Raw genomic sequence first — 14,383 nt, forward strand, 5'->3', positions numbered from 1 at the left:
GCGGGGACTTCTCATTGCAGGCGTGGTGCGCAGGCTTCTCATTGCAGTGGCTTCTCTTGTTGCGGAGCACGGGCTCTAGGCTCACGGACTTCAGTAGTTGTGACATGCGGGCTCAGTAGTTGTGGCATGTGGGCTTAGTTGCTCCATGGCATGTGGGATCTTCCCAGACCAGGGCTCGAACCCATGTTCCCTGCATTGGCAGGAGGATTCTTTTTTTTTTTTTAAAGGGAATGCTATTTATTTATTTATTTATTTATTTTGGCTGTGTTGGGTCTTCGTTTCCGTGCGAGGGCTTTCCCTAGTTGCGGCGAGCAGGGACTACTCTTCATCGCGGTGCGTGGGCCTCTCACTGTCGCCGCCTCTCTTGTTGCGGAGCACAGGCTCCAGACGCGCAGGCTCAGTAGCTTTGGCTCACGGGCCCAGTTGCTCCGCGGCATGTGGGATCCTCCCAGACCAGGGCTCAAACCCGTGTCCCCTGCATTGGTGGCAGATTCTCAACCACTGCACCACCAGGGAAGCCCCGGACATGCTGTTTTGAACACTGAGGCAGGAGAGCAGTGTTTTGAACACTGGCCCTCACAAACACTTCAGACAGTTGTCTTCAAGACCCTGCAGTTCTTCACCAGCTCCTTTTTTGATTCCTCTGAGAGTAGTTGGAATGAAAGGCATCCACCCTTTGCTTCCTCTAAATAGCCTCTATGCAGTGGGTTTTAGTAAGCCTGCAAAACTTCTGGAGCCAATCTCAGGTGGCGCTGAGTACGAGGGGGGCCAAGTGGTCCAAGTCTCTGCTTTAAGTCTCCTGCCCACTGGGAATTATTGACCTCTAGGGTTTTTTTTTTTATCTTTTAACTTAAAGGGGAGGTGCACTGCACACCCTCCTCCACTGGAAGAAAGGAGGCCCAGTGCCTAGCTACCCACCCCACACCCCAAACCTGCACACACACACCCCAATGAAGGCACAGCCAGGGGCACAGGCATGCTTTGGCTGTGAGGCCCCTCTGGAGGCCCAGGGTGTGAACAGCTGCACAGAGGGCTGTGTGATGTGGAGTCAGCACCTTAGGAGGTAGGAGGGGAGCGGTGGGCAGAGGAGGAAGAAGCTCAGGATCCCGATGGATCAGAAGAAGGAAAAGGGGAAGAGGCGGTCAGGACACAGGAGACGAGAAAAAAAGATGACCAAAAATGGGCCCCAAAGTAGAAAATGTAGAAAAGATGAGAGCAGCAAGAGAAAGAGGCAAAACAGGATCTGGGCAACCACACAAAACAGGAAGGAGACAGAGCAGAAGGAGGGAAGGAAACAGAAAAGAGAGCGAGATGGTTGGGGAAGGATGTGAGCAGGGAGAGAGGGGAGCCAGGAAGAGGACATCAGAAGACGTCAGGGCTTGGTGTAGAAACCTCCATTGACGAGAGGGAATCGGGAAGCCCTGTGCAGAGCCTCAGAACCTGATAAAGAAAAAAACCGGCGGGCCAAATCCACCAGGTCAACCACATAAATCAGTAGGTTGATGGCTGTCAAGATGGCCATAGGTGGTCATGGTTCCCAGACGCACACACAGGAGGTGAGTCTATCATGGCAACTCACATCACTGGATCGCTGGGGCTGCCTGCTGAACTTCTCAACGAACTGGTAGAGTGGCCAGAGGACTACAGCAGAAGTGTAGAGGAGGACGGAGAGCAGGGTGAGCCCCAAATGGAAAATGGGGGAGGGGATAGGAAGCCTGTCGTTCCAGTTGCACCAGTTCAGCAAGATGGCCGTGGCTGCCAGGAGGAAGTAGATGGGGTACACGGCCACGCATCACACCAGGGCCGGTTGCTGTTGATACAGGTAGGGGCTGTTGATGAAAGCGAAGGTGACACAGGCCATGAAGATCTCCAGCCTGTTGAGCAGGCCTGGCAAGGTGAGCATATAGCAGGAGAACTCGCCAGTCAGGGCACAGGTCCAGGCCACAGAAACCATCCAAGAGAATGCAGTGGCAGCAATGGTGTGGTCCTGAAAGGGGCTGTGAGGCAAGAACTGGATGTAGGTGATGGCAAAGACGATGGAGGCCGAGAGGCATAAGAGGGTGGCATGGCAGGCACAGGTGACGAGAAGGCTGTCCCAGAAGAGGTGGAGGTGGGACTGGAGCCCACGTAACCAAACTATGAAGACGTTAAGGTCACAACGAAGCAGAAGCACCAAACATGGACCAGTTATACCCATGGCCCCACTCCAGGTGCCCACACTGGCCACCAGGGAGATGGCCACACAGGTGGAGAGCAGCTGCAGCAGGCTGAGGAAGTAGCCCATGATGGTCAAAGAGCTGAGGACAACCGTGTGGAGGTCGTGATGGTCGTGCAGGTCTATGTTCTCGACGCGGCAGTGGTCTTTGCTGAGGACCCGCCAGTGAAAAATCCAGCTCTGGAGTCAGACTCCTGGAAAAGGCTCAGGGGCCTGTGACGGCTGAGGCTCAGTGTCAGTGGAGTTTGAACCAATGGCCCAGACACTTGGGTAACAACACAGCTACTCCACAATGACTCTCCCCACCCACCACCCTTGGCCTTCTCAGGAGACTTGTCTTATCCCAAAGCTCACAGCCATGTTTGGTCTGGCCTCAAACCATGAACATTTGTTTAATCCCTTTGAGCTGTGTGCCATTATCTACGCAGACAGGATGCTTAGGATGGTCCTTATCTACAATCCCAACCCTTCAAGGCTCTGAAAATGGAACAAGAATTTTTAAAAAATTCATTTGGTAACAAAATTTGACCTGCACAGATGTGAGATAATTTATGTTTTTTATTTATTTCACTTAGTGTGAACGCTCAAAAGGTCGGTGGCAGAAACACTAATGTGTTTGATTACAAGGTGCTTTCAGACTCCGGTAGGGTGTTATGTCCTATAGAGTAGATACACCATGTTGCATGATTGAAGCCGAAAAATTCTGAATTCTGAATCATATCTGACCTGAAGTGTTTCAGAAAAAGGATTATGGATTGTACTGCTAACCGCGTTTTACGGATGAGAAAACTAAGGCTCAGGGACTTCAGTACTTCCCTAAGATTGCATGGCTAGAAAGTGGGAGCCCCAGATAAAAGTGCCATAGCTGTGAGTTTGAACCCTTTGCTCTACAGCCCAGCATTTCAACAGTGCATGTGGGTGGGAGCCCAGGACCAAAACTCAGGCTCTGGGACCCAGGACACACCTTCAGGGCCATGGCCTCCTTCCACAGCAACCTGAAGAGACATGTGTCCCGGCCTTTCCTCCCTGCAGCCGTCACTAGAAGGAGCTGCCATCTGAGGCAACCCAGCCCCACCCTGTGACCCAGCAGCTTCAGGGGTGAACAGAGATAAGCCATGGTGTAAGAGCAAGGCAGCGGGGACAAGATGATATGGGAAGCAGGAACTGTTTGAATCCCACACCCCACACCCCAATTTTGTCTTAACATGTGACTCTTCTCCATTTGGGAAAAAAGACACCAACCCAGCATTACTCCAAGGTGGAGCGTCCTGGGGGAACCACAGAATAACTTAACATATGTTTGGCTTTTAAACTCTAAAGCTGCCATCCAGGTGCGAGTCTGGAAGGATCTAGCAATAGTCCTACCTGAGTGAGGATTTTTATGGCCTGGGAGAGTGGTTAGCAGCTTCCAAGCTGGGAAGAAGGGAGTGGAAATGGATAAGGATGTTGCGTCTGGATGCTGATGTGGAGGCTTTCAGGGCATCCCAGGGAGGGAGGGGGTGGAGGATGAACAGATTATAAGCCCCCTCTTAAGGGCAGGAGCTGAAAGAGGAGGCACCTGCTGGCCCTCTGGCAGGTGACAGCCCTGAGGATGCACTTGGGACTGGGGCGGGGGCGGCAGAGTGGAGATGAGCTGGGGAGGTTTCCGGGGTCTGAGTGGCCCTGAGGCAACCCAGTAGGTGTGTTCTGACCCAGAAGGGATGCAGGCATGGAGCCAACCTTCCCCATGGAGGAGGGGCCTGGAGTGGAACTGAAAGAGGGAGGACGGAGGCCTAAAGGGGTTTCAGGGTTGGGACAGGGGACACGTGGCGAGCGTGGCAAGGACCATGGAGACCAGGGAATCGGCCAGGTCACCTGCCCAAGACAGTCCCGCCAGCAGGGCTGCAGTCCTGCCTCACACAGGGCCTCCTGCAAGGGTTCCAGGGTGTGGGGGACTGAGAGCTCCTCCCCGGCCCACTCCCTCCTCAGGGACAGCTGCCCTGTTTCAAAGGGACTATTGGCCGAGAGGTGCCCCCAGGGCTTAAGGGTCAGCAGCCTGAGCTGTCATCAGGGGCCTTGTCACCTTTGCTGATAATAAACCCTGGGAAAAGCTGTGGCTAGAAAGAGAAACACAGAGCAAACCCCGAGAACCTACCTGGACTCACAAGGCTCCTTCAGCCCCAGTTGCCAGTGGAGCCCTGGAGCCTGCTGGCCTTCCAGTGGGCACTGCCAGGGGTGGGGTAGGGGCACTGGCTCTGAGGGCAGCTGAGGGTGTCATGCTCTCTGTCCCCGAATTTGTTCCCAACCTACCTCCACAAAGTGAGGGCTTAGGGCTAAATGACAACTTTGGATCAATTTAATGCCACAGAAGCAGAACTTGGAGGAGAGGCATGGGGGTTCCAGCTATGTGACCCTGGGTAAGGCATGTGCCCTCTCTGAGCCACAATACCTCCACCTGTAAAGCAACAGGTTTGCCTGAGTTTCCCACCAGCACCTCCACCATTCTAATCTGTGAGCGTGGAAAGGGTGCCTCCGTCAGAGCACATCCTAGATGTGGCTGAGCCCTGCCTGCCCAGCAGCCAGGCATGTTGACGTGATCTTGTGGCACTGGGCTATGTTCCCTAGGGGGTGGTGGGTTGGTGGCTGGAGCTGAGCAGCTGCTACCCCCTTTACTTTATATTGCTTTTCATTCTTCATGTCTGTTTAGTATTTTCTATATTTTCTTATTCTCATGTATAATTGACATAAAGCAGGAATATGATCACATCACATGTGCCCAGTTTCCTCCCTTCGGCGTGGCCAGCCTTCCTCCCTGCTAATAGGAGTGTCCACCCCTCCGTCCAGGGAGCATCCATGTCCTCAACCTCATATACAGCCTTCAACACATTTCACATGCTCTGAAATCATATTTAGACATGTGTGTACATCTATGCACACACGTTTGCAGGGGTATCTGTAATTTTTTCCCATTTTATAAACACGAGACCGTGTCATGCACAGTGCATCTTGCTTTTCTACCATTCCCCGGCAGATGCAGGTGGTCCTCTCCAGTGGGCCTTAGTCTTCTCCATCCCCTTTACTTACCTCCTCCCCCGCTGGCTCCTGTGGGCCTTTAGACCGACCACCCTTCTCTAGATTAGTGGATCCTACCCTGTGAGTCTCACACATTGGGGCACCACAGGATTAGGACAAGGGGTCCTTGGATCCATGTGACCACCATGCTCTGGAACCAGAAGTGGGCAAGCTTTTCTGGAAGTTTATAAAAATATGACAAAGACTCTATTTTCCATTTTTTTATTCATCTTTGTTTCCTAGGGCTACTGCAACAAGTTACCACGAGCTTGGTGGTTTAAAACAACAGAAATGTGTTCTCTCACAGTCCTGGAGGCCAGAAGTGTGAAATCAAGGGGTCAGGAGGGCCATGCTGCTTCTGATACTCCAGGGGAGGGTCATTCCTTTGCTCTTTTAGCTTCTGGAGGCCCCTTAGCTTGTGGCCGCTTAACTGCATCTCTGTCTCCACCTTCACATGCTCATCTTCTCTCAACTCTGTGTGTGCAAATCTCTCTGTCCTTTCTCTTTTAAAGGCTCTAGTCACTGGACTGTGGGCCCACCCTCCATCCAGGATGATTTCCATCTCAAGATTCTTAAATAATCATTTCTACAAAGACCCTATTTCTAAATAAGGCCACATTCTGAAGTTCTGAGTAGACATGAATTTTAGGAGGACATTCTTCAACCCATTAGGGTTCTCTTTCATATCCTCCTGTCTTCTCTTCATGGTGTCTTTTTCTAATGTGCTTAATTGTATTAAGTGTATTTGTTTGTTTTCTCTTTCAGATTGGTGTCTGTTCACTGGAGCTCTTGTGACTCACAGTGGATTGTTCCCTCGTGTACTTTGTCATCAAACTCAGAGCCCCCTTTTACAGGACCCCTTTTTCCTGGGAGGACCCTGCTGCCTGGGTTAGGAGCTTCACCCAGAATAACTGCACTTGCTTCTGCTCAGGACCCTCCAGGCCAGTCGTCTGTTGGGCAGTGATTGAGTTAATTTCCCAGGTTAGAGTTGTTGGACCTCAGAGATCATGCACATTTGGGCCCACTTCACAAGAACTGAGATTTTGATTTCTTCTGTGGAGACTTAAAAAAAAAAAATCCAAACCTCCAGTGGAGGCGGATATCAGCCTTGACATTTCCTCTTGCTGAAGGACATGGTTTTCCTTGTCCACTCTTGCTCTGAGGCTGCAGGCCACACGGTCCTGGCTTCTCCAAAGTGTCTCAGCTCCAACTCCTTACCTTGTGCCACCCCACAGCCTCATTCCTGACCCAAGTGGGCATATAGACCGGCCTCCAGTTGGCCACGCTCAATTCTCCCTTCTCCCTCCCCCTCCCACACACAAGCCGCAGTCACATCAACTTCACCACTGAAGATTCATGAGATCCTTGAGCAAATCATAAAACCCAAAACTCTTCCTCTCTTCTTTGCCTTGTTAACCTTTATTTGTCTTTTAAGACTTGACCCTTAATCACCTCCTCCAGGAAGCCTAACTGGATTCCACCAACTCCATCTCCCATTGCTCCCAGACTGACACTTCTGTGAAGGAGCCTGGTGTGGGCAGGTCACCACAAGCTCCTAGGTCTTATCTGAGCACAACAAGTGAGGCAGGGAGTAAGGGAGGTATTGCAGGTGCAGCAGACAGGGTCCAAAGTGGATGGGCCTGAACACCTGAGAAATAAGTTGGATTTTAGCTGTAAGTGATGATGCCTCACTGACATTCTGTAAGGAGGGGCTGATCAATCACATTCCCACCTCGGAACTGTCACTCTGGCCGTTAGGAGGAAAACAGAATGGAGGCCGGCCAAGAAGCTGGGTGGCCAGTTTCCGGGCTAATTCCACAGTCGGGGTGTGTAATGATGGGCCTTGAGCAAAGACACTTTCAGAGGTGGAAAATGGGGGCAGACTTATGAAATATTCAGGGGACAAGCATTCACCTGGTCTTGATGATGGGGAGGGGCCAAGAGTGCCAGATATTTGATGTCCCCCAGGGCAACTGTAGCCTCACATCTCCCTCCTGCTCCCTTAACCTTCTCAGACCCCATGCCAGGTGCTCCCAGCACCCCCGCCCCTCCCTCTGGGCACCCGGGTACTGAGTGCTTTGGGAAGGGAATCTAGGAAAGGGGTACACCAGCCAGAGGATCAGGGAGGCAGCCTGGGTTCCTGCCTCTGCATCTCCTTGAGGAGCCTCCCAATAAACATGCTCATCCTTCCCACCTGCACCTGGATGCTTGGCTTGTGTGTTTCAAGATGGTTTGAATTTTTTCAAAAAATTAAAATTCTCAGTCAGTCTAGCCAGTCCTAGTGAAGGACCACACGGTGAAACATGACAAGGGTCTTTCACAGGCTCTATTGCACGGAGCTGGCCAGGCAGCCAGAGGCGGCTCCTCATGAATCAGTCTCTGTTAGAACATCAGCGACTCAAAGCCTCGCTCTGCCCCTGGGAGTCTGACTGAACAGTGACAGAAGCGTTTATGATGAAATGTGGAAAGAGAGTCTGAGCCATCTTGGACGAAAAGACCTCCATGATTGATGGTTTGTTTTTTTTTTTTTTAAGTAATAGAAACATGTATTTCTTTGTAACTTATCTCAACATAAAAACTTATTTTTATATTATTATAATTGTACTACATGTGATTTGTCTTTTAAATATTCTACTCACTTTCCCATGTTACTGTGTAGCACTTTTAACTACATTTTATTTTTTAAGAAGCAATTTTATTGAGATATAATTGACATGTAAAAATATGTAAATATTTAATGTATACAACTCTGTGAGTTTGGGGATAAATATATACTCATGAAACCATCACCACTGTCAAGGCCATAAACATATTCATCGCCTCCAAAGTTTCCTCCCACCCCCTTTACTGTAATAATTATCATTTTGTGTACATGTGATAAGAACACCCCCTTCCTCCAATGATTACTGATTTCAGTTGTTCATTTGTCCAAAATGTACTGTGTCCACACCATGCCCAGGACTGACTTGGCCCAGAGACACAGAGGTGACAGCAGAGACTAGACATCTGTCCGCGTGGAACCTCTGGTGGAGGCGTCAGATGACAAACCCATAAACTTGTTAAATACTGTTACAAGAAAACTTCAGGTAGTGACCAGCACGATGAAGACAACAAACAGGGTCTTAGGACGTAGCATGATGGGCAGATGTACTTTTGGAAGATCCTTCTACACAGGTGACGTTTCAGCAGAGATCTGAAGACTGATAAAGAGGTGGCCATGTCCCAGAGGCAAAGGAACAGCTTGTGCAAAGGCGTTGAGGAGGGATCAAGATGCCATCGTGAGATTATGTGTAAGAGAGTTGTGGGATCTGGAGAGTCAAGTATCCAAGGAGCAATGAGCATTGGAGACTGAATGTCACAGGAAACATGTGAGCCACCATGTGTGACTCCACAGCCCATCAACACAGGCAGCCAGGACCGTGGAAGGTCTGGAGATGGGGGCACAGTTGAGGTGTGCGTGAGAGAACTGTGGAGGCTCTATTCATCTCTGTCCTAAAAAACTATTTACCATGTGTTTACTGTGTGTTGGGCACTGCAGATTCCACAGCAAAGCCCAGTTCCTGCCCTGAAGGAGCACCTGACTTAATGCAGAGACATTCAGTCTAGAGCACGTAAGGACAGGAAACACAAGGACACTTGAGAACTTTTCAGAGAACTCTCCAGCTGAACAGGGTTTGCAATTCTCTGTGCAAGTCCAGAGAGCAGGGCAAGTGGGCTTTGCACCCCCTAAGGAATGAAAGCTGCCCCAGAGGAGACGGACCACTGTGGGAGGTGATTTTGTGAGAGTCTTTCAAGCCAAGCTGTTGAACCAGTCTGGGGGCCGGGTGTGGGGGGGAGATGTGACGGATGGTTCCCAGAGGGTATCCCATGGAGCACTAGTCCATGATGTTCCACGAAAAACAAGAGTTCCCTGATCACATAAGCTTGGGAATCACTTACTGCTATATACCTCTTTTGGTAATTTTGTAATGCATACTAATCCATACAAGGTCCTAAGAAGTCCTGCAATAAAGAAATCTGTTTAACTTTTTAACCCAGCTTTAAGTGAATTTGGCCAAATAAATTGTTCTTGTCTCGTCTTAAAATAAGAATTTTATTTCATTTCTTCTTAAGATTTGCCTGCTTCTTGCTTCATCCCAGTACAGGAGTGGGTGGCAGCAGTGCAGGTCCTTCCCCTGCCTCTTCCCCACAGCTCTACTTGCCTGGCTTCTCTGGCCCTGGTGACACTAGGATGCTGGACTCTGAGCCTTTGTGGCTGAAAACAGGAGAGGAAGAAGGCTTGGGGTGACTTCCCTGCCAACAGTTATATAAAGGGCTGCTGGTCTTAATGCATGCATGCCCACTGACACACGCACACAACTACACACTCAGTATGCACAAAGCACACCCCTTTAAAAGCTAGGCTGCTTCTGATTTCTAGTCAAACTTGGGGCAGTTAGGATCTGTGGATTTGGTTGGTTTCATTTTTGTTTTCTTTTTTTCTTTTATCTTTGTATTGAGGTTTTCAAAAAAGAACGTTATGGATGTGGCAGAAGGGACAAGATTTCTCTCTATGATTGACAGCAGGGACTGACGGGGACCAGAAGCTCCAGGTAATTAAAAGAAAAAGAAAAAAATATATATATATATATATATTTCTACATTTATATAGGTCACTTTATGCATGAGTCCCAGAGAAGCAGGAAGCAGAAACAAAAAGACACTGACATACAGAAACACGTGTGTGTACCACATACTCAAGCACAGCAGTTCCTTTGCCTGCAGCAGCGGAAATCCCCACCCATTCAACCCACCTTCCCCTCCAAAATAGAAAAGAAACTCTGCCTTTAAGAATGGGGCCGTCTAGTGGGAAGCTGTTGCATAGCACAGGGAGATCAGCTTGATACTTTGCGATGACCTAGAGGGGTGGGATGGGGAGGGTGGGAGGGAGGTGCAAGAGGGAGGGGATATGGGGAATATATGTATACATATAGCTGTTTCACTTTGTTTGTTGTACAGCAGAAGCTAACACAATATTGTAAAGCCATTAGACTCCAATAAAGATACTTTTTTAAAAAAAGAAAAAAAATCCAAAGACAAACAATTAAACTCAATCTTATTTTTGTTAAAAAAAAAAAAGAACAGGGCCATCCAGTAATTTTTGACCTCCTGACCACACACAAAAAAAGAAAAATTCCAGTCTAACATCAGCTTTAAGGCTGGCTGTGGCCATTTTCTTCCCCCCGCAGAGGCAGGACACGCTGTTTTGAACTCTGAGGCAGGAGGGCCACATCGCTGCCCCTCACAAATACTTCAGACAGTTGTCTTCAAGACCGTGCAGTTTTTTGCCAGCTCCTATTTTCATCCCCAAGAGAGTAGTTCAGATGGAAGGCATTCAGCCCTTGCGTCTTTTAAGATGACCTCTAGGAGGTGGGTTTTAGTAAGCCGGGAAAAATTCTGGAGCCAGTGTCAGGCAGGGCCGAGCACCAGCTGGGGCCTAGGGACCCAGGGTCTCTGCTTTAAGCCTCCTGACCACCGGAAATTATTGCCCTCCAGAGATTTTTTTTTTTAAATAAAGGGAAGGTGCACCGTACACCCCCCTCCACTGGGAGGAAGTGAGGCCCAATCCCTACCTACTCACCGGCACACCCCAAACCCATATACACACGCCAACGAAGGTGCCACCAGGGGCACAGGCATGCTTTGGCTGTGAGGCCCCTCCGGAGGCCCAGGGTGTGAACAGCTGCACAGAGGGCTGTGTGATGTGGAGTCAGCACCTTAGGAGGTGGGACGGGGGCGGTGGGCAGAGAAGGAAGAAGCTCAGGGTCCCGGTGGATCAGAAGAAGGAAAAGGGGAAGAGGCGGTCAGGACACAGGAGACGGGAAAACAAAAACGACCAGAAAAGGGTCAAAAAGCAGAAAATGTAGAAAATAAGAGAGTGAAAAGAGAAAGAGGCAAAACAGAATGTGGGCAACCACACAAAACAGGAAGGAGACAGAGCAGAAGGAGGGAAGGGAGCAGAAAAGAGAGCGAGATGGTTGGGGAAGGATGTGAGCAGGGAGAGAGGGGAGCCAGGAGGAGCACATCAGAGGACGTCAGGGCTTGGAAACGAACTTCAGGTGAGAAGAGGAATCAGGAGCCCCTGGGCAAAGCCTCAGCCACTGACAAAATCCAGGTGGACCGAGAACACCAGGTCAGTCACATAAATCAGCAGGTTGATGGCTGTCAGACTGGCCACAGCCAGTCGTTGGTTCCAGGTACACACCAAGGAGGTGAGTCTATTGCTGCAGCTCACATCGCTGGACCGCTGGGGCTGGCCGCCGAACTTCTGGTTGAACTGGTAGAGCGGCCAGAGGACCAGAGCGGTGGCGTAGAGGAGGACGGAGAGCAGAGTGAGCACAACCTGGAAAATGGGGAAGGGGACGGGCAGCCTGTTGTCACACTTGCCCAGGTTCAGCAGAAGGGCCACAGATGACAGGAGAAAGCAGATGGAGTACACGGCCACGCACCACACGAGGGCCGGCTGGTGCAGGTACAGGTAGGGGCTGCTGATGAAGACAAAGATGACACAGGCCACAATGGTCTCCAGCCCCTTGAGCAGGCCTGGCACAGTGGCCATATAGCCTGTGATCATGTTGGGCTGGGCCCTAGTCCAGGCCACTTCCATGGCATAAGCCACAAAAGCGAGGCAGGAGAATGCAGTGGAGGTGATAGTGCGGTCCCGGTAGCGGCTATCGGGCAAGAACTGAATGTAGGTGGCGGGGTAGATGATGGAGGCCGAGAGGCAGAGGAGGGCAGAGTAGCAGTTGCAGGTGATGAGAAAGTTGTCCCAGGAGAAGGGGAAGTGATCCTCGAGCTCACATAACTCGACTATGAGGTTGATGAGGGTCACGACGAAGCAGAAGCACCAGATGAACATGGACCAGTTACCTATGGTCCCCTTCCAGGTGCCCACGCTGGCTCCCAGGGAGAAGGCCACGCAGGTGGAGAGCAGCTGCAGCCGTCGGAGGCAGCAACCCATAATGGTTGAGGAGCCCAGGCCTGCGGACGATTATGTGCTGGTCGTTCTGGTCCTACTGGTCACTGCCACCAACATGGCAGTGGTCTTCACCGAGGACCCACCAGAGGAAGATTCAGCTCTGGAGGAGGATTGATCAGACGCCTGGAAAGTCTCAGGGTTCTGTGATGGCTGAGGCTCAAGATCTCTGGAGTTCGAACCAATTGTCCACACACTTGGGTAATGGCGCTGCTGCTCCAGAATGACTCTCCCCACCCATCACCCTTGGCCTTCTCAGGAGACTTGTCTTATCCCAAGGTTCACAGCTGTGTTTGGTCTGGCATCAAACCATGAACATTTTTTTACCTCTTTGTGCTGCATGCCATTATCTACAGAGACACAGGGTAGCCTGACCCATATCTGTAACCACAACCCTTCAAGGCTCTGAAAACTGAACAAAAATTTTTAAAAAAATTGTTTGGTAACAAACATTGAACTGAACAGACACAAGACAATTTATGGTCTTTATTTTATGTAGTGTGACTGCTCAAAAGTTCAGTGTCAGAAACACTAATGTGTTTGATTACAAGGTGCTTTCAGACCCCAGTGGGTGTTATGTCCTATAGAGTAGATACACCAAGTTACATGATTGAAGCTGAAAAATTCTGAATTCTGGAGCATATCTGACCCCAAGGATTTCAGAAAAGGGACTGTGGATTGTACTGCTAACCCCATTTTACAGATGAGAAAACTAAGGTTGGGGGAATTAAGTCCTTCCCTAAGGTGGCATGGCTAGGGTGTGGGAAACCCAGATACAAATGCCAAAGGCATGGGTTTGAACCCTTTGCTCTGCAGCCCAGAATTTCAGCAGGGTCCATGGGTGGGAGCCCAGGACCAAAGCTCAGGCTCTGGGAACCCAGGACACACCTTCAGGGCCATGGGCTCCTTCCACAGCAACCCGAAGAGACGCGTATCCCCGCCTTTCCTCCCTGCAGCCGTCACTAGAAGGAGCTGCCATCTGAGGTGACACAGCCCCACCCAGAAGAGGGATAAGCCATGGGGTGAGAGCAAGGCTGTGGGGACAAGATGACATGTGTAGTAGGAACTGTTTTGAATCCCCTCCCCCCAGTTTTGCCTTAAAATGTGACTCTTCCCAACTTGGATAGGGAGACACCAACTCAGCATTACTCCAAGGTGAAAACATCCTGGGGGAACCACAGAATAAATTAACATAATGTTTGGCTCTTAAACTCCAAAGCTTCCCTCCAGGTGTGAGTCGGAAAAGATCAAGGAGTAGTACTACCTGAGCGAAGATTTTTCTGGCCTGGGAGATTGGTGATTAGTGTCCAAGCCGGGAAGGAAGGATTGGAAATGAACAAGGATGTCGTGTCTGGTTGCTGATGTGGAGGCTTTCAGGGCATCCCAGGGAGTGGGTGGATGATGAACAGATCAAAAGCCCCCTCTTAAGGGCAGGAGCTGAAAGAGGAGGCACCTGCTGGCCCTCTGGCAGGTGACAGCCCTGAGGATGCACCCGGGACTGGGGCGGGGGCCGGAGTGGCAGAGCGGGAATGACTGGGGGGGCGGAATTCCGGGGCCTGAGTGGCCCCAAGGCAGCCCAGTAAGTGTCTTCTGACCCAGAAGGGATGCAGGCCTGGAGCCAACCTTCCCCATGGAGGAGGAGCCTGGAGTGGAACTGAGGAGGCCCCATAGAAGCCTCCACATGTCTGAAGTGCTATGAATTGTGAGCTCCGAGGAGTGTCCCTCAACAGCAAAGCACCATCTTCACCATCTCTCCTTATAGCCCAGTGTTTGGCTCCTTTGTGTCGCCGTGGAGTCCCCCAGAGCACCACAAAACCTGGGTAAATCCTTACAGACATGACAGAGCCAGCCTGCCCTCCGGGACACAGTGTGGTATAAAGGACTCAGGCCAGAACTATTACTCAGACACACCACCGATCTGAGGGCCAGAATAGCAGCAATTATTTAAGCATTCTTGGAAACGCCAAAATTTTCTTTCTTTTACTTTGTGCTAATGTTTTCCTCTGGGCTTCAGAACAGACCTGCATTGTCAGCACAACACAACGTCCCTCACTCCGCCTTCCCTTCCCCCAAACACACACACACACACACACACACACACA

The 14,383-nt window shown here is 50.4% G+C and overlaps 1 protein-coding gene and 1 pseudogene across 1 annotated transcript; both read right to left on the minus strand.

The window, feature by feature from the left end:
• Nucleotides 1-1,372: 1,372 nt before the first annotated feature.
• LOC136118522 (myeloid-associated differentiation marker-like) lies at nt 1,373-4,472 on the minus strand (annotated as a pseudogene).
• Nucleotides 4,473-11,399: 6,927 nt separating this feature from the next.
• Nucleotides 11,400-12,341, minus strand: LOC136118524 (myeloid-associated differentiation marker-like). Its single transcript, XM_065871765.1, is given in 1 exon segment — nt 11,400-12,341. A coding segment is annotated over 1 exon segment (942 nt).
• Nucleotides 12,342-14,383: the final 2,042 nt, after the last annotated feature.

This window comes from Phocoena phocoena, chromosome 2 (genome assembly GCF_963924675.1).
Source record: "Phocoena phocoena chromosome 2, mPhoPho1.1, whole genome shotgun sequence".
Classification (NCBI taxonomy): domain Eukaryota; kingdom Metazoa; phylum Chordata; class Mammalia; order Artiodactyla; family Phocoenidae; genus Phocoena; species Phocoena phocoena.